Source organism: Macaca nemestrina, chromosome 18 (assembly GCF_043159975.1).
Source record: "Macaca nemestrina isolate mMacNem1 chromosome 18, mMacNem.hap1, whole genome shotgun sequence".
In the NCBI taxonomy this organism is placed as follows: Eukaryota; Metazoa; Chordata; class Mammalia; order Primates; family Cercopithecidae; genus Macaca; species Macaca nemestrina.
Genome location: NC_092142.1, coordinates 27781054 through 27805349, shown reverse-complemented (window position 1 = coordinate 27805349; position 24296 = coordinate 27781054). Strand labels below are relative to the sequence as shown.

Below are 24296 nucleotides of genomic sequence, written 5' to 3'. Positions count from 1 at the left end.
AGTGATCCTCCCACCTTGGCTTCCCAAATTGCTGGGATTACAGGCATGAGCCCCCAAACCTGGCCTAACAGGTCTCAATTTGGGGCTCATTAGGTGAGAGATAAGGATTCAGGATGATTCCTAGGTTTCTGTGTTGAACAGACCATCTAGAGGAATGATGGGACCATCCACTGAGATGAAAAGATGGGAGCAGAGCAGGTCTGGAGTAAGACTCCATTTATGATCCATTGCCTTGGAGATGTATTTGGACATCACAAACAGACATCTCAGAGTCTGGAGCTCCGAGGAGAGGTCTGGGCTGGAAATATACATTTGTGAGTCACTGGCATATAGATGGTATTTAAAGCCACGAGTACGGATGAGATCACCTAAGCAGAGAATATAGATAGCAAGACAAGGCCCCAGGCTGAGTTGGCTGGAGAAGGAGTCCTGAGAATTGGTGAGTGTGGCTCTGGGGATCTGAGTCAGGGACAGGTGCACCTGCTGGGAAGCAGAGAGAATGGAAAGAGAGAGAACCATTTGATTTGACAGATTATGAGCTCTTTCATGGACTTGATCAAAGCGGCTTCAGTGGATTGGTGGGGACAAAGCCAGATTAGAAGAGGTCGAAGAATTGGCCGGGCGCAGTGGCTCATGCCTGTAATCCCAGCACTTTGGGAGGCAGAGGCAGGCAGATCACCTGAGGTCAGGAGTTTGAAACCAGCTTGGCCAACGTGGCAAAACCCCGTCTCTACCAAAAATACAAAAATTAGCTGGGCGTGGTGGTGGGTGCCTATAATCCCAGCTACTCAGGAAGCCAAAGTGGGAGAATCATTTGAACCGGGAGACAGAGGTTGCGGTGAGCCGAGATCACGCCACTGCACTCCAGCCTGGGTGACTGAATGAGACTCCATCTCAAAAAAATAAGAGATCGAAGAGTCCATTAAAGGTGAGGGAGTGGAGACAGCAGGTGTAGATGACCCAGAGTTGCCCATCTACTCTAGAATGATGCGCATCTATGAGTTCTCTCCCTTGTCACTCTTGAGGGCAAGGACCATACCCTGGTGATTTCTGAGCCATAAATGGAGTCCGGCCAGTGCATAGCAGGAGCTCAGCACATTTATGTCATGGATGGATAAATGGATGAATGGATAATGCATTGTTTGGGTTGAAACGGCCTTTTCTGGTAGAGAAAGTAGCTGTATGTTTTTGAAGCATTTAAGAAAACAAAAAAAAAGTCAACCCCAAAGGCCATAGGCTCTGTGTCCCTTCTCCCAGCTAACCTCAAGGAGCAGTTGCGTGTGGGCCTGGGGCACAAGCTCTGGCCCAGCATCAGGAACCAGGTTATTTATTAATTAATTAATTAATTTATTTATTTATTTATTGAGATAGAGTCTCGAGTGTCACCCAGGCTGGAGTGCAGTGGCATGATCTTGGCTCACTGCAACCTCCACCTACTGGGCTCAAGTGATTCTCCTGCCTCAGATTCCTGATTAGCTGGGACTATAGGCGCGCATCACCACGCCTGGCTAATTTTTTTTTTTTTTTTTTTTGAGACGAAGTTTCACTCTATCACCCAGGCTGGAGTGCAGTGGTGCAATTTAGGCTCACTGCAACCTCTCTCTCTTGGGTTCAAGCAGTTCTCCTGTCTCAGCCTCCCGAGTAACTGGGACTACAGGCGCATGCTACCATGCCTGGCTAATTTTTGTATTTTTAGTAGAGATGGGGTTTCACCATATTGGTCACTCTGGTCTTGAACTCCTGACCTCAGGTGATCCACCCGCCTTGGCCTCCCAAAGTGCTGGGATTATAGGTGTGAGCCACCACGCCCAGCCTTTTTTTGGATTGTTAGTAGAGTCGGGATTTCATCATGTTGGGCAGGCTGGTCTCGAACTCCTGGCCTCAAGTGATCCACCCCATCTCGGCCTCTCAAAGTGCTGGGATCATAGGCGTGAGCACCGCGCCTGACCCAAAAACCACATTACTGAGTCCCTTCTGCTGCCTCTCACATGCCCTGTGGCTTTGGATAAATCCCTTCCTCTTTCTTATAAGTGACCTGCGTGGCGGCTCACAACTGTCATCCCAGCATTTTGGGAGGCCAGAGTGGGAGGATCACTTATGCCCGGAAGTTTGAGACCAGCCTGGGCAACATAGCAAGACCCCGTCTCTACAAAGAAAAAAATAAGTAGGCTGGGCACAGTCGCTCATGCCTGTAATCCCAGCACTCTAGGAGACCAGGGAGGGCAGATCATTTGAGGTCAGGAGTTTGAGACCAGACTGGCCAACATGATGAAACCCCGTCTCTACTAAAAAAACTACAAAAATTAGCCAGGTATGGTGGCACGTGCTTTTAATCCCAGCTACTCGGGAGACTGAGGCAGGAGAATCGCTTGAACTAAGAAGGCGGAAGTTGCAGTGAGCCAAGATCACGCCACTGCACTCCAGGATGGCCGACAGAGCGAAACTCCATCTCAAAAAAACAAAACAAAACAAAAAATAAGCAGGTGTGGTGGTGCACGCCCGTCGTGCCAGCTACTTGGGAGGCTGAGGTGAGAGGATCGCTTGAGCCCAGGAGGTCGAGGCTGCACTCCAGCCTGGGTGACAGACAGAGCAATATCTTGTCTCAAAAAAAAAAAAAAAAAAAAAAAAAAAAAAAAAAAAGGAAGCCATCAGCGCAGCACAGGGGAAGCAGCCCACGTGAGCCAGTCCCATAGATATTGGTTTCCCTCCTTCCCCACCCCTGCCCCGCCGCCCCCCTTTTTTTTTTGTCTCTCTGGGCTTTTTACTTGTTTAGGAACTCGAAGCGGTTCATGGCAAGTACCCCGAGTCCTAGCCCTCCTGTTCTCTGCATAGAGTTGCTGCAGAGCACCTCACACGCGCACAGATACACGCCTGGCTTTGGGCGAAGTCGCGACACTGGGTCTGCAGAGTCCTATGAGCACGCATCTTCGTCGTGAAACTAAGGAGACCCTGGAGTGTTCTTGGGCTTGGGCGGGATGGAACATGCCCGTGACAGACAGGCCCACCTGCCAATCAGAAGGGAGCTCTCCTTAGCTGGTGTGGGACCGCAGGAGTGGAAATGGCTGTTGGGAGGTGGCAGAGACGGGCGATGGGGTGGCCACAGGGGAGCCGCCGGCCACAGAAGAGGAAACGGAGGTGCAGAGAGCGGAGTCTGCGAAGGATGCGTGAATGGCCAAGAGATGTGCCTCGGAAAGGGCCTAGGGACTTCCTCTGACCAACCCCCGACGGCCATTCCCAGCCATCCGTTTTCCTGCAGCCTCAGATGCAACCTGTGGAAGATGCGAGAGGAGGCCCGGGAGTCCGCCCGGCAGCGCCTTCCCTAGGGTGGGAGCGGGGACTCAGGCGCGGACGCTGCTGCCACCTAGTGGGAGAAGCCTGCTACTCCTCTCGGTTCCTAACCCCAGGGTAGTTCCCAGCTGAGCACTGAGGCAGGGTCGGGGGAGGATGGGGAGAGCCCTGTGCCCCTGGATCTGCGGACACGATGCGAGGGGGAGCCTCAGAGAGGAACCCCCAGCCCCCAGGAAGTGCGCATTGCCCACACTACATTTCCCCTCTGTGCCATGATTTCCTCCGGTGTATAAGGGAGGCAAGAGTACCTGATTCTGGGCTGGGCTTAGTGGCTCATGCCTGTAATCCCAACACTTTGGGAGGCCGAAGCGGACGGATCTTCTGAGTTCAGGAGTTCAAGACCAGCCTGGCCAACATGGTGAAACCCCATCTCTACTAAAAATACAAAAATTGGCCGGACAGTGGTGGTGCGTGTCTGTAATCCCACTATTCAGGAGTCTGAGGCAGGAGAATCGCTTGAACCCAGGAGATGGAGGTTGCAGTGAGCTGAGATTGTGCCTCTGCCCTCCAGTCTGGCCAACAGAGTGAAACTTCATCTCAAAAAAAAAAAAAAAAAAGGCCGGGCGCAGGCGCAGTGGTTCACGCCTGTAATCTCAGCACTTTGGGAGGTCGAGGCGGGCAGATCACGATGTCAGGAGATAGAGACCATCCTGGCTAACACCGTGAAACGCCGTCTCTACTAAAAATACAAAAAAATTAGCCAGGCGTTTTGGTGGGCGCCTGTAGTCTCAGCTACTCGGGAGGCTGAGGCAGGAGAATGGTGTGAACCCGGGAGGCAGAGTTTGCAGTGAGCCGAGATCGTGCCACTGCACTCTAGCCTGGGCGATTGAGCAAGACCCCGTCTCAAAAACAAAAAAAAACAAAAACAGAGTACCTGCCTCTGAGGGTCAGTGCAAGGGTAAATGAACCAATTTGTGCAAGGAACTTGGCCATAAATGGAGTCCAGCCAGCATAGTAATAGGTGTCAAATAAATGCTACCCACTGGGCATGGTGGCTCACGCCTGTAATCCCAGCACTTTGGGAGGCTGAAGCTGGAGGATCATCTGAGGCCAGGAGTTCGACACCAGCCTGGACAACATAACAAGACCTCGGCCGGGCGAGGTGGCTCAAGCCTGTAATCCCAGCACTTTGGGAGGCCGAGACGGGCGAATCACGAGGTCAGGAGATCGAGACCATCCTGGCTAACACGGTGAAACCCCGTCTCTACTAAAAAATACAAAAAACTAGCCGGGCGAGGTGGTGGGCACCTGTAGTCCCAGCTACTTGGGATGCTGAGGCAGGAGAATGGCGTAAACCCGGGAGGCGGAGCTTGCAGTGAGCTGAGATCTGGCCACTGCACTCCAGCCTGGGCGACACAGCGAGATTCCGTCTCAAAAAAAACAAAAAACAAAAAACAAAAAAACATAACAAGACCTCATCTCTACAAAAAATGCAAAGATTAGCCAGGCATGGTGGCACATGATTGTGGTCCCAGCTACTCAGGAGGCTGACTTGGGAGGATCACTTGAGGCCAAGAGTTCCAGGCTGCAGTGATCATACCACTGTACTCCAGCCTGGGTGACAGAGTGAGACCCTGTCTCTGAAAAGACATAAAATAGGCCGGGCACTTTGGGAGGCCGAGGCAAGCAGATCACCTGAGGTGAGTAGTTCGAGACCAGCCTGACCAACACAGTGAAACCCTGTCTCTACTAAAAATACAAAAATTAGCCGGGTGTGGTGGCAGGCAGCTGTAATCCTAGCTACTCAGGAGGCTGAGGCAGGAGAATCACTTGAACCTGGGAGGCGGAGGCTGTAGTGAGCCAAGATCGTGCCACTGCACTCCTGCCTGGGTGACAGAGACCCTGTCTCCAAAAAAATGAAAATAAATAAAACAAATGCTACCTGTGGTTGATCCAAGGGGTAACTGGAGGTGTGTGGCCCGGTGCCACCACCCCAAATTGTGCCTGTTGTCTAAACACAGCTTCCTTTAGTTCTGGCTTTCAGCAAGATGGCCCTGCCGCAGCCCTCCTCTTTGTAAACGCTGGGGCTGCCACCATTATGGCTTTATCATCAGCAACATTCCAGAGGATGAAGACTGGTCCCAATCTCTCCTCTCCTCTCCTCTTCTGATGAGGGTGAGGGATGGGGAAGGGGTCCCAGCTCCTAGCACTTCCTCCCCTCACCCCAGAGTGCCATCAGAACAGCTCTGGGCTGTGACATCACAGAGCCCCCACCTCATGATAGCAGTCATGAGGTTGTGGCCATGGGTGCTGGTGTGGGTGTGGCTGGCTGCAATAGGGGCCATAGACACTGGTGAGAAGCTGTCTTGGGAGCAGTGGGAAGGCAGGCAGCTCTGGGGGCATAAAGGGTGATGCCCACTTAGGGACTGGGAAGCCAACCCTGCACCTTCTCCTTTTCTCTCCACTCTTCTCTCCCATCCTGCTGGTCCCACCCACCCCCCGACAACCATGGGCCTTGTCGTGGTGCACCCAGCTGACCCTGAGGGAAATCAAGACCTTCCACAGCCTCCACAATAAGGCTGGGTGGTCTCATAGGGTCCCAAGCCAGCTTCAGCCTTCAGAGATAAAGGCAGGGGTCAGCTTGGCTGTTGTCACAGACTTTGCTTGAATCCTAGTACCCAGACCCAAGCGTGCCACGGCGTCAGCCCTGGGGACAGAGTCTCCGCGCTTCTTAGACAGGCCTGACTTCTTCGATTATCCAGACTCAGACCAAGCCAGGCTCCTGGCTGTGGCCCAGTTTATTGGAGAGAAACCCATCATGTTTGTTAACTCAGGTATGAACCAGCTAGAGAAGGGACCTCCCTCCCCACCAGGGCCTGGAGGAGAGCAGCCCCCGACCCTTCCATTGGGCCATCAGAGGGGAATTAAGGGTCCTGCTTGTTTAGCAGGTTCCAGCCCCGGGCTCTTCCATCACATCCTGGTAGGCTTCCTGGTGGTGGTCGTCTTCTTTCTCCTTTTCCAGTTCTGCACCCACATGTAAGGCCTGCCCCCTTTCTCCAACCCCACCCACCACCACCTTCCTTGGGAGCAGCTGAAGAGCCCAGTTCTAGTGGGGCAGGGTGTGACCTCTCCCCTCTGATCTCCATGCCCCACAGAAACTTCCAGAAAGGGGCCTAAAGAGCCGGACAGGGGCCCCGGACTCAACCTGAGCACCCACACCCACCTCCTCTCCTGTCGATGAGCAAAAGTTCCCCACCTTTCTCCTCCCTGACTGCCCAGTGAGGAGCTGGGTATCCCACTCCCTGTGCGTTTCCCACAGCCCAAGCCCCCCACCTCCTCCCTTCCCAGCCCCAAAGAACTTGATGGTGAGGGCCTTGGTGGCGTTCACGCAGATCGTCTTTTATTAGCGGTCTGTAAAGCACCTCCCAGGGTCCCCCGACCCCAGATTGGAGGAAGCCTTGAGAGGTCAGTAGCACCAGGGACATGGCAGGGCCCGAGGACGCGATGTGCAGCCGATGGTGAGGGACTGGGCGCCCTCGCCTGCCCCCGGGGTTGTCAGCACTGGGAAGGCTTGGGGGTAGCAGCCACCTCTCTCCCTCAACCCCTCAACCCAACAGACTAGTTCAAATTTGGGTAAATAAATAAAATAAATAAGATTCCTCAAGCTGGCCTACCCTGGAGAGGAGCCGTGGTTGCAGCCGGCCGCTCGGGAGGCCCGAGGGCCAGCCGAGTTAGTTGGGGCGTCCTCTCCTCTCGGGTGATGGGGAGCCCTGGGGGGTGGCAGCAGAGGGGCTGGGATGGCCTTGGCAGAGGCGCCTCCCCACATTCTGACTCCTGGTCCCCTTGAAACCCTGTCGGTCTCCCTCCCCACAAGCCCTCCTGCCCTCAGTGGGTGGGAGGTGGTGCCCCCTCCCCTCCTCCCGCGCAGGGGTGTGCAGGAAGGGGGCACAGTAAGGAGAAGAGGTTCCCTCTCTCCCCTCATTCAGTCCCCGAGGCGTGGGGCCTCTTCCCTTTCAGGGTCATCGTCAGTCCTGGGGTTGTCCGGGCAAGAGGACCCTGGCTCCCACCCCCAGCCATCAGCCCCAGAGCCCTGTCTCCACAGGGGTGGGGGTGGGGAGGGGGAGGGTCCTGGTCCCCGGCCTCAGTCCTGGGCCTGGCAGGCCGGGGGTGGCCGGGAGCGGGGCCAGAAGAGGCGGCAGGCCCCGCGGCAGATGAGGAAGAACCAGTAGAGCTGAGGGGCCAGGAGCAGCGCAGCGCCCAGGTTGACGTGGGCGGGGATGGCCAGGGGCACGGCCAGCAGAGGCAGGCCGGCGTGGCGCCCGTAGGCCCAGTACAGGTAGGGGAAGAGCAGCACCCGGCAGCACAGGAAGCTGAGCAGCATCAGGGCCCCGTTCACCTTGTGCAGCAGCGTGTGCTGCTGCTTGTACTAAGGGAACACGGACACCGTGGCCGCCGCGGCAGAAGGGCTTGGCCCCCCTTGGCCCTCTCCCTGCCTCCCTGCAACCCTAGCAGGCAGCTCCTCCCAGACCGGACACTTTGCCAGGACACAAGCACGAGCTCAAAAGGCAAGGGGTGAGGGGGGGAATGACGAAGGGGCCAGAGCCCTTGGCAGCAACCCTGAAGGTCCCTCCCTTACCCGTGCCCCCCCCCATCGGGCTCCCGCACCCTCCCGTGCTCACTCACCTGGATGAGGATCTTGCCAAGGCAGACGAAGGGTGTGCTGACCTCTGCCATCAACATGCAACCCAGAAAGAAGTCTCCCTTCCCCTGTCGCCACACCTGAGCACACAGGCAGGAAGGTGAGGAGCTGGGGCTCCCCCTGGGTTCTTAGGCAGCCCCCACCCTTCCTCTTTCCCCTCTGTCACTTTTGGAGATGCTTGACTCTGAATGTCAAAACACCTGGGTGCAGGGCTGGGCGCGGTGGTTCACGCCTGTAATCCCAGCACTTCGGGAGGCCGAGGTAGGTGGATCACGAGGTGAGGAGTTTGAGACCAGCCTGACCAACAGTAGAAACCCCGTCTCTACTAAAAATAGCAAAAAAATTAGCCAGGCATGTTGGCGGGCACCTGTAATCCCCACTACTGGGGAGGCTGAGGTGGGAGAATCACTTGAACTCAGGAGGCGGAGGTTGCAGTGAGCCGAGATCACACCACTGCACTCCAGCCTGAGTGACACAGAGAGACTCCGGCTTGGAAAGAGAAAAAAGAGAAAGAACACCTGGGTGCGGGAGCAGGTGCATGACTTGGCTGCATCCCTCTTACAGTCCTGCAGAAAGACCGTGTTCCTTATGTAACAGGTGAGGAAACTGAGGCTCAGAGATGTGCAACCACAGATCCAAAGTGCTGCAGCCGGGCATTGTCCAGCCCGGGGCCAGGCTGCCCCCACACCCTGGTGCCCCTGGGCTGGTGCTCAGTGAACCCTGCCTGTCCACAACTTTCCCTGGAAACGTGCTGGGTCTGCTTGGCTGCCAGTACCCAGACCCAGGGCTTCCCAGGTTCCTGCCAGCACCAGTGGGACCAAGGAGCAGGCCACCCACACCCCACCCGCCCAGCTCCCCGGGACTCACCACCGACAGCGGGAAGCACACCAGCACCATGGCGGCATGGTGGAGCACCATGAGGAACTCCTTGTGCAGGTAGCCACGCGCTATGGCCCACGTGCTGCCCGGGGCTCTGGCCACTCCGTCATCCCCTCCATGCCCTTTGACCTGGTGCTTGTGCCAGTGACAGAGAAACATGGCATAGATGTCGTAGATGAAGTAGGGCACAGCAAACTGCGTGTAGGCAGAGGACAGCCAGTGTCTGTTGGGCAGAGAGACAGGAGGGGGGAGGGGGTGGGTGGGTGTGGGGAGCAAGGAGGAAAGGGGACACCAGTGGGCGGGGGCAGATCTCAGGGGTTGGCACGGCAGCCCTGGACAGCAGTGGAGTCTCAGGTACAGATGAGGGATCCAGAGGGTAGAGGGTGAGAAACTTGCCCAAGCTCACGCAGTCACGCAGCTAGTAAGCGACGGTGCTGGCATTCAAATCTGTGGCCTCAGAACCCACCCATGTTCCTCTCTCTGCAGTAAAGTGGGGGGAAAAGAAAAGAACAGAAGATGCCCACAGACCAAATGGCACAGATAGAGTGCCAAAATAAGCCCAGGCCAGGCAGGTGGGACCTTCCTTGCCGTGGTTATTTGTCCTAACCTTACCATGAGGTTAGGACCAGCAACAGCTGAATGGGTGAGAGTGCTGGAGAGAGAGGTCACAGGGGTGGACCCCCATTCCTGCCTCCTGAGGCAGGCGCTCTTCCAAACTTCCCGTGCATGCACTTATTTACCCCTCCCAAAACCCTGTAAAAGGTAGGTGTGGCCATAACCCCCACCGTACAGGTGAGGAAGTGAGTCACAGACGGGCTAGGTAACCTGGCCAAGGAAGGGACATGGGCAGTGGCTCCACAGCCCTCACTGCCATCTCCACTGTCCCCAGAAGGTCCAAGAGGCATCAGAGACAGGCCCTGTTGGCAAGTGAGGGGTCTTGTCAGCGCTGTTTGCCCTGCCCCAAAGTGACCCCATCTCTTTTCTGTTTTGTGTTGTTTCTCAGGGACAGCCAGGCATTAAGGGGAAAATGCAGAACAAAAGGAGCCAAGGACAGAGAAAGTTCCATGTACTTGGAGAGTAAACAAAAATGAGAAATGGATGAATAGACAAGACAGCATTTTTCTTCTGGAGTCAGCACATTGCCAGTTTCTCTTAAATCCTGTAGTCCCGAGACTGGTCTGGGGTGGGGGCGGAAGGTCAGAGAGGTAGGCCCCGGGGAGCTCGCCCCACATGGGGGAGGAGGGATGAAAGCAGAGTCAGCCAGAAGTTATCACCAAACATGAGGCATGTGGAGGGAGCTGTGGAGAAGTTGGGGCTGAGGTCTCTGAGGATGGGGAGCCTAAGGCAGGCAGCCTGTGAGTGGAGCCAGCCCATTCTCCAGCAGGGACGGTACCAGGGAAAAGGGAACCTGAGACTGTGATGCAGTGGTGTGGAGCTGCAGCCCAGAGGCAGGGGAAGATGAGAGGGGAGGAGCAGCTGCAGAGAATGCGAGGCAAGAACACAGGGAGAAAAGGTCCAAGTGGCCTGGAGGAGTCAGGGAAGGAAGCTGCCCACAATGCAGGCCCAGCAGAGGTGATGGGAGATGGGGCCCGCTGGGCTGGTGCAGGAGACCAGGAGGGGCCACCAGGCCCTGGGCTGTCATGTGAGGTGTTAAATCCCATCCCCACCCTCTTGGCAATTAGGTGCTCAGAAGTAGGAACAGCTGCTGCCCTGGATTAACCCGGATCCTCCCCACCTACCTGAGGATTAAAGCAGGGAGGAAGGACAGGAACAGACACAGGGGGCCTGGGGAGCAGGGGGGGTGCAGAAACCAAAAGGTGACCTCTGCATGTGAAGGCTGGGGAGGAAGTGCTGGATCCCAGGCTCGGCTTGGAGAAGGGGTGGGGAGGGGCGGGCAGAGGCCAAGAAGCAGCCAAGTCCCTGGGCAGGGTGTGAAGAAAGAGTTAAGCCAAGAACTGTCCTCTGCAGCTGCCACTTAACTCAATTCCTCTCGATGAAGCCCTTCCAGGAAGGGCGGCTGCCTCACCACAGAAGAGGCAACTCATCTTCGGAAAAAGAGGAGGCAAACAGAAACAGGGCACCCCCCGTCAGAAGCGTCCAGAGAATGTCCCCTGGGACTCAGGGGCTGCCACAGAAGGGAAGTGGCGCTGAAAGCTACGAAGCGGGTGTTGTGGGCACCTCCAAGGCAACTTGCAATGGGCCACCCATGAGTCACCTAGGGCGGTCGTCAGCACCACGGACAGGGCCCCTCTCCTCTCCGTCCTCCGCCTCCTGCCCGCACACCTCTGGGCCTTTTTGGCAAGCACCAGACTCTGCAGCAGCTGCCTGGCCACATTTTGGCCTCTTCGCCCTCATCCCCTCCTGCACTGCCTGGCCGTGTGTGGCCTTGTGCGTGTCATCTTTCTCCTCTCCTCTCCCTCACGCATGGAGTGGGTGCCAGATGCCTGGATTCTGGGAGGGCCTGAGGGGTGAGCCCGGCATGAGGAGGGGGCACCCCATCTGGGTGCTGGAGGGAAATGGGATCTGCCTCCTGGGGTGGAAGGCAGGGAAGAGGTGGGGAACCCACGACAACACAGGAGACCTGGAAGCCAACTAGGAAGCGCTTTGAGGATCCTCTGTGATCCCCGCTCCTTCTCCCCCTGGTTCTGACCTTTAAGGACAGGACGGGATAAATTTATCCCTGGGTGTTGAGTTGCAGTTATTGCAGTGAACTTGCTCAGGTCTAAGTTAAGGGCTTGGGGACCACGGACAGAGTTCCCTCCAAGATGTGGGGTCTTCCAGGGTTATGTGTACACACCAACCACTGGCACCTGGGCAGGGGGGTTCTCGCGGCACTTACTGGTCATCGATGATGTGCTTGCAGGAGGTGGAGACGATGTAGCCGGCAGTGGAGGCCATGATGGCCTGGACAGAGGACACCAGCCTGGGGGAGAGAGGGAGGCGTGCTAGAAGGGCAGAAGGGAAGAGGCGTGTGCCTTGATTTCTCCTCGTTGCTAGTCTAGCGACTGCACTTTGCATTCAGCCACTTCTCGGACCAGTCCTTGCCCGCCTTCTCCCAAGGCTGGGCTGCCTGAAATGTGCCCCACCACAGGCACCTCACGGCTCTCTGGTCTGCTCGGCTGCTGTTCCTCGGTCCACCCCACTCCTTGCCACCTTCTCCCTTCCCCATTTGTGGAAACTGAGTCTCCCTCTTCTCGGGGCGGCAGGGTGTCCGTCCTGAGGTGAGACCCCACTAAGAGTGAGCTGCTGATCCAGACCTCTCCCCACGAGGGGAGCCTGGGCCAGTTCTTGCCCCATTCAGCTGCCCAGTCATGACGCGGGCCTCACTCTGGACCCTTTGTGACCCCCGAGCTCCCCAATCACTCTCCCACTGTCTCCTGACTGCCACTAGCCTCCACTCTGCACTCTGGCCCTGTTCTAGGGGTATACAGTTGCACCATCCACTCCTCCATCCCTGGCCCCCAAACACTCGCCCTGAATGACACCTAGCTGTCTGGCCCTGGCCTCGTTCCCTAATGTCTTACAGGAATGTCTTCACTGCATGCCGGCCCTGTTTTGGAGGGTGGGAGGGTGTACCGGGAAGAAGAGAGAGGCAGGCTGAACACTAGTAGACCAGATGGCAGGGCTGGACGAGGTCTCCCAGGACAGTGAGCAAGGCAGGCAGTGAGGAGAGAGGAAGCCTGGGGGTAAAGCCCCCAACCCCCATAGGAACTCCCAATACCCAGCCACTGAGGGTCCAGAGAAGTGCCAGGTCCTTTCCATTCCCTGAGAAGCCCAAGAAGCAGAGAGGAGCTGAGGGGAAGGAAAGTGGTTTACCTGGCTGAGACAATGACCGCGTCGGCCTCCTCCCAGCGCAGCTGGGGCAGCCGCTGGAGCGTATTCTTGGAGAGGAGGAAGAGTCCGGGGAACACCACCCCCCCGGCCACCATCGGGGTCAGCATGGTGGCTGAGGACTTGGGCAGGGAGGCAGGCGGGCCGTGAAGGGTCAGGGAGGCTGAGCGGAAGGAGTTAGGGGTGGAGAAGGGACGCCAAGCCCGGGAAGGAGGGAGAAAACGATGGGAAGGGGCACAAAGGGGACAGGGCGGCGACGGGATGGGGCCAGAGAGTCCAATGAAACTGGGGAGTCAGGAGGGGGCCAGTTGGGCAGAGACGGGGGAGGGGAGGATGGGAGAAGGGGAGCAGGAGCAGGCCAGTGAGGGATGGGGAGAGGCGAGGAGGGGATGGCTTGGTGAAGGACAGAGAGGAAGAGGGGACAGGAGGAGGATGCAAATGGGGGAGGGGAGGGAGCCACCAGGCAGGTGGGGAGGGGAGGCTTACGTGAGAGGCTGGGAGGGCTCGAGGAGGCGGGGAGGGGGTGGGGGTGGGTCTGGGTGCCAGCCCCAAAGGAAGGAGGCAGGCAGGAGGGAGCGGAGGAGCAGGCAGCAGGGAGCGGAGGAGTAGCCGGGCAAGCGGTCAGCGGTCACCACCGCTCTCCCAGCTCCACTGCCTCCTCTCGCTGCCGCCCCGGTCCCCGCCACCCGGCACAGACACCGCACATGGCATCATAGAGACTCCGTGCCCAGCCCCCTGCCCCCTCGGTGGGGAGGGGGAGGGGGAGGGGAAGTGACCAGCTTGGGGAGGGCGGGGGAGGGGCAGGGAAATGATGGCACCGACCAGACACCGAGAAACCGGACCTGCAGCGGCGTCTCCCCATGCAGCTCTGAGCCACAGCCTCGGCTGCGACAGAGATGGGGGGAGCAGAGAAAGAGGGAGGGGGAGGCCCTTAAAGGAACAGCAGCTGCGGCGGCACAGGGGGCTGCTGGGGACAGGGGCCAGCTCTTCTCTTGGGGAGGAAGGGGGCTTAGGGCTCCTTGGCCAGCTGGGAGGGGGCCCTGAGCCCCCACAGGGGCCTGACCCTGTTTCCCATCAGCACTTTGCAAATGCCTGGCATCTCCTCCCTCGCCAAGCCATCCCTCTGGGGCCTGCCCCGGGTCCCAGCTTTGGGTGCCCACTCCTGCGAAAGACAGGCTTCCCCAGGAGAGGGAGCGGGAGCAAGTGGTGCTTTCTCAGAAGGAAGACTGAAGGAGGGGATGGGAGGAAAAATATCTCAACACAGTATCCTCAGACCCAGAGGCTCCCTCACCCTATGGTCGGGAAGGAAGCTGACATTGGCCAGAGGGGGCACCTGACTGTGCCGCAGGGCTGCCCATGTCCCGTCTGCTGCAGGAGCTCCGAGGGCGCTGTGCCTGTCCTTCCCACAGGGCCAGCAACGATCCTGAGGCTCCCTGAGGTCACCCAGTTCAGAAGTGGCAGAGCCCTCTCATTGCAGGTGTCGGAGGGGCAGGGAGTGGAAGAAGGGGGGAGTGGGGGGGCGGGGGGCCACTGCCTCTCAGGAAGCCCCAGGGAGCCCTAGGATGCCCAGGCCCTATTCTTCAGACAGCCAGCCCCTCCTGACCGCCCCTAAATTCCTACCGCTCTCTAGGAGCTCCTAACTTCCCTTCCTCTGCAACTTCCACAAACAGCCTAGTTTCAGAGTGGGAAAGTACTGCGGGGTGGGCTGGTGCAAGCTCCTCACTGGCCCATAAAGAAAGTGAGGCCTGGGGACTGGGCCAGGGTCGCGCTGTGGGACTGGAGCCAGAGGCACTGCCTCCTTTGACTTCTGCCCTCCCACCTGATCCCAACTGTCCTGTGGACTTCAGCATGACAAGGGCCTGTTATGCAAACTCCTTTGGTCTCCAAGCTCAATAATCAACCCTGTGGTTTGCCTTTCTCTGCCAGAGCCCACTCCTCGCCTCCCCAGAAGAAAAGCCGGGGACTGGGATTTGCTGTTTTGTGCCGCCCTCTAGCGGCGATCTGTAGGAAAGCACCCAGGAAGTCAGGCCGATTTGGAGCCGGTTTTAGAGACAATAGCGGACCTAGCTCCTGCCCTCAGCCCTTCACTGGAGGGGGAAAGGGGATCCAGCTCTCTGAGTTTCTACTACATGCTGGGCATAGTACCAGGTGATTTCTACTGATTCTTATTTGGTATCCCTGTTTTATAGAAGAAACAGGTTTAGAAATCTTGTGGGTTTTGTTTTGTTTTGTTTTTTTGAGATAGGGTCTCATTCTCTCCCCCAGGCTGGAGTACAGTGGCACGATCATGGCTCACTGCAACCTCAACCTCCCCAGGCTCAAATGATCCTCATGCCTCAGCCTCCCGAGTAGCTGGGACTACGGACGCACACCACCATGCCCAGGTAATTTTTGTATTTTTTGTAGAGATGAAGTTTCGCCATGTTGGCCAGGCTGGTCTCAAATTCCTGGGCTCAAGCAATCCACCCACCTCTGCCTCCCAACATGCTGATATTACAGGTGGGAGCCACCATGCCCAGAGGAAAGCTGGGTTTCTTTTTTTTTTTTTTTTTTTTGAGACGGAGTCTTGCTCTGTTGCCCAGGCCGGAGTGCAGTGGCGAGATCTCAGCTTACTGCAAGCCCCACCTCCCGGGTTTATGCCATTCTCCTGCCTCAGGCTCCCCAGTAGCTGGGACTACAGGCGCCCGCCACCTCACCCGGCTAGTTTTTTTGTATTTTTTAGTAGAGACGGGGTTTCACCGTGTTAGCCAGGATGGTCTCGATCTCCTGACCTCGTGATCCGCCCATCTCAGCCTCCCAAAGTGCTGGGATTACAGGCGTGAGCCACCGCGCCCGGCCAAGAAAGCTGGGTTTCAAACCCATGGTTGTGGCTGGGCGCGGTGTCTCACTCCTGTAATCCCAGCACTTTGGGAGGCCAAGGCTGACGGAGCATGAGATCAGGAGATCGAGACCATCCTGGCTAACACGGTGAAACCCCATCTCTTCTAAAAATACAAAAATTAGTCAGGTGTGGTGGCGGGCGCCTGTAGTCCCAGCTACTTGGGAGGCTGAGGCAGGAGAATCGCTTGAACCCAAGAGGCGGAGGTTGCAGTGAGCTGAGATCGCGCCATTGCACTCCAGCCTGGGCAACAGAGTGAGACTCCATCTCAAAAGAAAACAAAAAACAAAAAAATCATAGTTGCATAACCCCAAAGCCACACATGAGCAAAACTGCAAAAAGGACTGAGGTTGAGGAGGCTGGGTGATGGGCGGCCACCGTAACTACTCGAGATTGAGGACTACAAGGCTGGTCATGGAACTGTGGTTTCACTTCAGATGAGTAGAGACAGGCTTTTTTGTCTGCCAGGAAATCCATGTAGACACCCTAGTAAAATCTGTGTTCCATGTACCGCCTCCCGCTCCTATGGTTTGCTGATAGTGCGCTTTTATGGTAAGCTTTGTCACACAGGTCATAGATCTGCAGCCCAAGGGCCCAACCCAGCCCACAGACATGTTTTGTTTGGCCAGTATGCAGTTGTCAGTATAGTAGTTCTTAAATAAGTTCTTAGTTACTTATCAGTATTCAAGAATTGGGAGAGGCTGAGCGTGGTGGCTCATGCCTATAATCCTAGCACTTTGGGAGGCCGAGGTGGGCAGATCACCTGAGATCAGGAGTTTGAGACCAGCCTGGCCAACATGGTGAAACCCCATCTCTACTAAAAATACAAAAATTAGCCAGATGTAGTGGCGCACACCTGTAATACCAGCTACTCGGGAGGCTGAAGCAGGAATGTTGCTTGAACTTGGGAGGTGGAGGTTACAGTGAGCCACGATTGAGCCACTGAACTCCAGCCTGGGCAACAGAGTGAGATTCTGTCTCAAAAAAAAGAATAAAAAGAACTGGGAGGAAGCCCACCACAATGACATGCACCTGTAGTCTCAGCTACCCAGGAGGCCGAGGCAGGAGGATCACTTGAGCCCAGGAGTTCAAGACCAGCCTGGGCAACATGGAGAAACCCCGTCTCTACTAAAAGTACAAAAATTAGCCAGGCATGGTGGTGCACATCTGTAGTCCCAGCAACTTGGGAGTCAGCCTGATTCTCAGGGTGAATCACTTGTCAGGGAGGTCAAGGCTGCAGTGAGTCATGGTGGTGTCACTGTACTTCAGCCTGGGTGACAGAGTGAGACCCTGTCTCAAAACAAAAGAAGAAGAGGCCGGGTACAGTGGCTCATGCCTGTTATCCCAGCACTTCGGAGGCTGAGAAGGGAGGATCCTGTGAGCCCAGGAGTTCAAGACCAGCTTGGGCAACATAGTGAGACCCTGTTTCTACCAAAAAAAAAAAAAATTAGCCAGGTGTGGTGGCGCATTTCCTGTTGTCCCAGCTATGGCAGGAGGATTGGTTGAGCCTGGAAGTTCAAGGCTGCAGTGAGCCATGATAGTGCCACTACACTCCAGCCTAGGCAACAGAGCAAGACCTGTCTCAACAACAACAATGACAAAGAATCATAACTGAAAACATTGGCCCACGTTCTAATTGTATAACTTTATCAGTGGCTGGAGCCGAGCAGCACAGGCCCTCAGCAGAGAAGGTGAGTCCTCCTGCCCACATCCTCCCCGCAGAGCCCACATCCCTCATATTATCTGCAGGAGTTTGCAGCCCCTGCTCTACAGGCACAGATTCACATGATCTTCATACAACATCTCCATGAAGGAGAGTGGGGGTTATTATCAAGCCCATTTACCAGTGAGGGATCTGAAGTTCAGAGAAATTAAATGACTCACAAAAGACACCACTGTTGGTGTCTTTTTTTTTTTTTTTTTTTAAGACAGAGTATCACTCTGTCGCCTACGCTGGAGTACAGTGGCATGATCTCAGCTCACTGCAACCTCCACCTCCCGAGTTCAAGTGATTCTTCCGTCTCAGCCTCCAGAGCAGCTGGGATTACAGGCACCTGCCACCATACCTGGCTAATTTTTGTATTTTTAGTTCAGACGGGGTTTCACCATGTTGGCCAGGCTGGTCTTGAACTGCTGACCTCAGGTGATCCACCTGCTTCAGCCTCCCAAAGTGCTGGAATTACAGGCGTGAGCCACCGTGCCCAGCCTGCTGGTGTCTTTTGACTCCAAATCCCAGCTCCACCCCACACTCTGCTTCTGTTTTCACCACGGACTCATTCTGAAAGTAAGAGGTCAGTTCCACCAGCCGTGGCCCCAGGAAGGACACCCGCACCCTGGTCCTCTTACTTGGATGCTACCAGGACAGCCTCTTGTTTTTCCATCTGCAGGCTGGCGTGGTTCTGCAAGCCCCAGCGCAGGACAGTGAAGCACAACGGGAAGAAGACGCAACCCCCTGCGAATAGCAGGGCCATGCCTGCCTGCAGCCAAGAAGGCAGAAAAAGACGGCCATGAGAACACCTCAACACAACACCCTCAGACCCCCCGGCAGCCTTCTTCACCCCCAATGAGGCAAGGCCCAAGAGACCCATCCATCTGTGGCCATCCAAAGCCACCAGGCAAACCTCTTCTGTAAGCTCTTTTGCATCCTTATTACTCTTTTAATATTCATCATCCGGGGCAATTTGACATCCTAATTATCCTAATTTTTTGTTTTACACACCCAATTTAGACAATTTCTTTTCTTCTTCTTCTTCTTTGTTTTTTTTTTTTTTTTTTTTGAGATGCAGTCTTGCTCTTGTTACCCAGGCTGGAGTGTGGTGGCATGATCTTGGCTCACTGCAACCTCCACCTCCCGGGTTCAAGCAATTCTCGTGTCTCAGGCTCCTGAGTAGATGGGATTACAGGTGCCCGCCACCGTGCCCGGCTAATATTTGTGTTTTTAAGAGAGACAGGACTTTACTATGTTGGTCAGGATGATCTCGAATTCCTGACCTTAGGTGATCTGCCTGCCTTGGCCTCCCAAAGTGCTGGGATTACAGGCATGAGCCACTGCACCCAGCCCCTCCTACTCTTAAACTCCACCCTTTTCCATCTTCTGCATGCCCCCCCCGCCGCCCACCTTATGTCACCTCTCCCTTCTCCCCAGGCCTCACCTCTAAGGGACAGGTTGGAAGACAGAAAGGAAGGTTGATGTTTCTCCTCAGCACCGAAAACTTGGAAAAAGGAAGGGAGGGGGTTGTCAAGATAGTTGGAACTTTAAAATGACATTCCTTGAAAAAACAAAATAAAGCCAAAGCGATTGTTGTTCCATTAAAAAAGAAAACAAAAGAAATAACAGGCGCAAGGCTGAAACTACATATATTTACATAGATATCATTTTTGTTTAGAAAGACCTCCCCTCCCATCTACTCTGGGGAGCAGAGGTTTGGGGCAGGCACAGGCAGGATGAAGGGAATCAGGCCCTGTCATCCTGCCTTCCTGAAGTGGCTTCCAAGGGACCTTCTTGGGACAAAAGGAAGGTGTCAAACTGCAAAGGCACGAGGCTACTCTGCAGAGGCAGTTAGGGAGGGCAGGAGTATGCTCTCCCGTTGGTGGACTGGCTAGAAGATGCCATCCTCCCATTGGCCAGCCAGTTGATACATGTGCCCTATCATTTGCTTCCTATGGGGGCTGGGGGGCGGTTCCAGCAAGCCTTGCCTAGAATTGGCCAGTTAGAATCCATTGGTGACTTGATGGACAGCTACGTTTCAGGGACGTGTACAAAGAAGGAAAAGGAGGGAGGGGGAAATCAGAGCAGCTGCACAGCCCGGCGTGGTGGCTCACGCCTGTAATCCCAGCACTTCGGGAGGCCAAGGCGGGTGGATCATCTGAGGTCAGGAGTTCAAGACCATGCTGGCCAACATGGGGAACCCCGTCTCTAATAAAAATACAAAAATTAACCAGGCGTGATGGCGGGTACCTGTAATCCCAGCTACTCGGGAGACTGAGGCAGGAGAATCACTTGAATCCGGGAGGCAGAGGTTGCAGTGAGCCGAGATCTCCTCACTGCACTCCAGCCTGGGCGACAGAGAGAGACTCTGTTTCAAAAAAAAACAAAAACAAACAACAACAACAACAACAAAAAAAACACCAGCAGGTGCGGTGGCTCAGGCCTGAAATCCCAGCACTTCGGGAGGCCAAGGTGGGAGGATCACTTGAGGTCAGGAGTTCAAGACCAGTTTGGGCAATATAGTGGAACCCCTGTCTCTACAAAAAATAAGAATAGTAGGCCAGGCGCGGTGGCTCATGCCTGTAATCCCAGCACTTTGGGAGGCCGAGGCGGGCAGATCACGAAGTCAGGAGATCGAGACCATCCTGGCTAACACGGTGAAACCCCGTCTCTACTAAAAATACAAAAAATTAGCCGGGCGTGGTGGCGGGCATCTGTAGTCCCAGCTACTGGGAAGGCTGAGGCAGGAGAATGGCGTGAACCCAGGAGGCGGAGCTTGCAGTGAGCCGAGATCCCGCCACTGCACTCCAGCCTGGGGCGACAGAGCGAGATTGTGTCTCAAAAATAATAATAATAAAATAGTCCAGTGCAATGACACATACCTGTGGTCCCAGGTACTTGAAAGGATGAAGCGAAAGAATGGAAAGAATTGCTTGAGCCCAGGAGTTCAAGGCTGTAATGAGCTATGATCATACCACTGCACTCCATCCTGGGCAACAGAGCAAGACTCTGCCCCCCCAAAAAAGCAGTCCTAAGTAGTTATTGTAGGCAGTGTAGGATAAAAGGTAAAGAAGGTCATTTCGGCCGGGCGCGGTGGCTCACGCCTGTAATCCCAGCACTTTGGGAGGCCAAGGTGGGTGGATCACGAGGTCAGGAGTTTGAGACCAGCCTGACCAACATAGTGAAACCCCATCTCTACTAAAAATAGTGGCGCACACCTGTAATCCCAGCTACTCAGGAGGCTGAGGCAGAAGAATTGCTTGAATCCAGGAGGCAGAGGTTGCAGTGAGCCAAGATTGTACCACTGCACTCTAGTCTGAGCAACAGAGCGAGACTCTGTCTCAAAAACAAAAAAAAGAAAGAAAAAGAAGGCCATTTCTACCGTGGAAGTACATGGACTTCAAATTCAGAGTCCACAGATAATCAAAGAAACATTTCATTTCCCTATTGCTGAAATAAAGAAACAAATAAAGAAACACACTGAATGGCTCTGTTTACATCAAATTCAGAAAAGCAAAACATCTATCATGAAAAATCAGAACAGTGTTTAACTTGGGGAAGATATTGACTGGGAGGAGACCCCAGGGAACCTTCCGAAGTGTTGGAAATGCCCTTATATTGATCACCAGCGTATACATATGTAAACGTTCTCGAGGCATCCTCTTAAAATGTGTGCCCCTAAAGTGAAGCTGCAGTTTTTAAAATGCTAAATTTAGGCTCTTCCTTTCTCTGAATGATCGTGGGCAAAGCCTTTATGAGCCTCAATTTCTTCATCTGTGATGTTGGGTTAATAATAGTGTCAGATCATTAAATGCTGCTTATACTACAGGTATAAGCATTGATCTACATTTTCAGTCTCTAAAATAAAAAAAAAAAGTCCAGTGTGGTGGTGCACACCTGTAGTACCAGCACTTTGGGAGGCCAAGGCAGGAGGATCACTTGAGGACAGGAGGCTGAGGCTGCAGTGAGCTTTGATCATGAGACTGCACTCCAGCCTTGGGCCACAGAGTGCAACTCCGTCTCTAAAAAAATTAATTAAAAATATCAAGTCATGGCCGGGCGCGGTGGCTCAAGCCTGTAATCCTAGCACTTTGGGAGGCGATCACAAGGTCAGGAGATCAAGACCATCCTGGCTAACACGGTAAAATCCCATCTCTACTAAAAAATACAAAAAATTAGCCGGGCGAGGTGGCAGGCGCCCGTAGTCCCAGGTACTCGGGAGGCTGAGGCAGGAGAATGGCGGAAACCCGGGAGGCGGAGCTTGCAGTGAGCTGAGATCCGGCCACTGCACTCCAGCCTGGGCGACAGAGCGAGACTCCGTTTCAAAAAAAAAAAAAAAATCAAGTCATTTATCCAAAGCAACCTTGTGGGTAGGGATTATTATTGTACCTCTATTTTACAGATCAGAAAACAGAGGCACGGAGAGGTTTGGTACCTTGTCCGAGGTTAAACAGTCAGGAAGTGAATAAAAATGTTTAAATCATATTTTCTGAATTTGTTTGTCTGTATAATGTTAAGCAGATATAGAAAACATAAACTCATTTTCCTAAGGAACTGAAAGGCTTTTTTTTTTTTTTTTTTTTTCCTGAGACGGAGTTTCGCTCTTGTTGCCCAGGCTGGCCTGCGATGGCATGAACTTGGCTCACCGCAACCTCCGCCTCCCAGGTTCAAGTGATTCTCCTGCCTCAGCCTCCCAAGTACCTGGGATTACAGGCATGTGCCACCACACCCGGCTAATTTTGCATTTTTAGTAGAGACGGGGTTTCTCCATGTTGGTCAGGCTGGTCTCAAACTCCCGACCTCAGGTGATCCGCCCACCTCGGCCTCCCAAAGTGCTGGGATTATAGGCGTGAGCCACCGTGCCCGGCCCAAAGGCTTTTTTTTAAAAAGGGGGGAAAATCACCACTGAATACAATTTAGACCATCCTCATTCATATTTTCAGAACTTATCCTTCTCCTCTTCCTCCTTCTTCCTCTTATTCTTTTTTTTTTTTAGATGGAGGTTCGCTCTTGTTATCCAGGCTGGAGTGCAATGGCACAATCTCAGCTCACCGCAACCTTTGCCTTCCAGGTTCAAGCGATTCTCCTGCCTTAGCCTCCCGAGTAGCTGGGATTACAGCCATGTGCCACCACACCCGGCTAATTTTGTATTTTTAGTAGAGATGGGGTTTCTCCATGTTGGTCAGCTGTCTTGAACTCCTGACCTCAGGTGATCTGCCCACCTCGGCCTCCCAAAGTGCTGGGATTACAGGCGTGAGCCACTGCGCCAGGCTTCTTCCTCTTATTCTTTTGAGACAAGGTCTCACTCTGTTGTCCAGGCTGGAATGCAATGGCGTGATACTACCTCATTGCAGACTCAAACTTCTGGACTCAAGCAATGCTCCTCAGCCTCTGCCTCAGCCTCCAAAGTAGCTGGGACTACAGGTGTGCACACCACACTCAGCTAATTTTTGTATTTAAAAAAAAAATTAGCTATGTTCTATGGAAAGGAATCTTTTTACTTTCTATAGAGATGGGGTCTTGCTATGTTGCCCAGGCTGGTCTTGAACTCCTGACCTCAAGCAATCCCCCTGCCTTGGCCTCCTAAAGTGCTGGGATTACAGGCATGAGCCACCATGCTCGGCCAGTGTTTGCTTCTTTAGCTACTTTATTTTCTTCCCTCTGGATGGGCCTCTGAAAATTAAAACTTAAACCAAGAGCGGCTAGGCATGGTGGCTCATGACTGTGATCCCAGCACTTTGGGAGGCGAAGCGGGGGGGTGGATCAACTGAGGTCAGGAGTTCGAGACCAGCCTGGCCAACATGGCGAAACCCCATCCCTACTAAAAATACAAAAATTAGCCAGGTGTAGTGGTGCATGTCTGTAATCCCAGTTACTCAGGAGGCTGAGGCAGGAGAATCGCTTGAAATCAGTAGGCGGAGGTTGCAGTGATCCGAGATGGTGCCACTGCACTCCAGCCTGGGCAACAGAGCGAGACTTTCTCTCAAAAACAAAAACAAAAACAAAACACACAAACAAAAAAAAAACAACGAAAAGATCCTGAGCTGGGATCTGAAACCGGGCAGCCTGCCCTGCTATTTTCCCAGCTCCTGCATAGCTCATTGTGAGGACTAAATCGTGCCTATGCATAGAAGCTACAGTACTTTACACGGTAGCCGGTAGCCAGCTACTGTCATTACAAGTCAGCTACTGTCATTCTCAGCACCCACCGCATGCCAGGCACCGGGCTGAAACACTTTATATACATGCTCCCATTTAATCATCTATGCCACCTTACAAATAACTTCCCCATTTTACTGCTGAGAAATCTGAGTCTGAGAAAAGTTGAATGACATGCTTCAGACCATACAGTACATGACAAACTCAGTCAATGTGACTGCTGCCTTCCAAGTCTGATGAAAAGGAGATGAAGAGAGGGGAAGGCGGGAGGGGAGGAGAGAAGATGGGAGAAGGAAAAAGGGGAAGAGAACAGATGAGAGGAGGAGAGGCAAAAGGAGTGAGGAGGAGTAGCACTCCTCCAGGGTTATTTTCTTTTCCTTTTTTTTTTTTATTTATTTTTATTTTTTTTTATTTAAGACAAGGTCTCACTCTGTTGCCCAGACTGGAGTACAGTGACACAATCACAGCTCACTGCAGCCTCCACCTCCCGGATCAAGTGATCCTTCTACCTCAGCCTCCTGAGTAGCTGGGACAACAGGCGTGCGCCACCACACCTGGCTAATTTGGGGAGGTTTTTTTTTTTTTTTCTAGAGATGGGGTCTTGCTATGTTGCCTAGGCTGGTCTTCAACTCCTGGGCTCAAGCGATCTTCCTGCTTCAGTCTCCCAAAATGCTGGGATTACAGGCGTGAGCCACTGTGTGTGACCAGGGATGGTCATTTTCCTCTGCACCTGTGCTTACCCTGGACAAGAAAATGTAGAAGGGAGGAAAGTTTCCAGGCCATGAGCTGGTTAGAGTCAGGCCCGAGTCTCACTGGAATCTGGACTCTCTCCTACATTTCTTCCTTTCCTTGTA

At 54.2% G+C, this 24296-nt stretch overlaps 2 protein-coding genes and 1 long non-coding RNA gene across 6 annotated transcripts; 1 reads left to right on the top strand and 2 right to left on the bottom strand.

Annotated features, from left to right (window-relative positions):
- Positions 1 to 3140: 3140 nt before the first annotated feature.
- LOC139359860 (uncharacterized) lies at positions 3141 to 5331 on the bottom strand. Its single transcript, XR_011616371.1, has 3 exons — positions 5231 to 5331; positions 3597 to 3723; positions 3141 to 3269 (listed from the first exon to the last, which is right to left on the bottom strand). It is a non-coding gene; the product is annotated as an uncharacterized lncRNA (long non-coding RNA).
- Positions 5332 to 5457: 126 nt separating this feature from the next.
- C18H16orf92 (chromosome 18 C16orf92 homolog) lies at positions 5458 to 6583 on the top strand. 2 transcript variants are annotated; one of them, XM_011743337.3, is made up of 4 exons: positions 5458 to 5641; positions 5964 to 6122; positions 6237 to 6324; positions 6444 to 6583. In XM_011743337.3, exons 1-4 carry the CDS (start codon positions 5458 to 5460, stop codon positions 6463 to 6465), a joined length of 453 nt encoding a protein of 150 aa, XP_011741639.3. In that variant the 3' UTR covers positions 6466 to 6583. The 2 variants fall into 2 exon arrangements, with proteins under 2 accessions (XP_011741639.3, XP_024648913.2); XM_024793145.2 differs by having other exon boundaries at positions 5578 to 5641; positions 6234 to 6324.
- An 83-nt stretch (positions 6584 to 6666) lies between these two features.
- TLCD3B (TLC domain containing 3B) lies at positions 6667 to 19103 on the bottom strand. 3 transcript variants are annotated; one of them, XM_011743339.3, is made up of 6 exons: positions 18728 to 19103; positions 17922 to 18052; positions 11706 to 11789; positions 8855 to 9089; positions 7972 to 8067; positions 6667 to 7714 (listed from the first exon to the last, which is right to left on the bottom strand). In XM_011743339.3, exons 1-6 carry the CDS (start codon positions 18977 to 18979, stop codon positions 7430 to 7432), a joined length of 1083 nt encoding a protein of 360 aa, XP_011741641.2. In that variant the 5' UTR covers positions 18980 to 19103; the 3' UTR covers positions 6667 to 7429. The 3 variants fall into 3 exon arrangements, with proteins under 3 accessions (XP_011741641.2, XP_011741642.1, XP_011741643.1); XM_011743340.3 differs by having other exon boundaries at positions 17922 to 18048; positions 18728 to 19083; XM_011743341.2 differs by lacking the exons at positions 17922 to 18052; positions 18728 to 19103 and adding an exon at positions 12683 to 13568.
- Positions 19104 to 24296: the final 5193 nt, after the last annotated feature.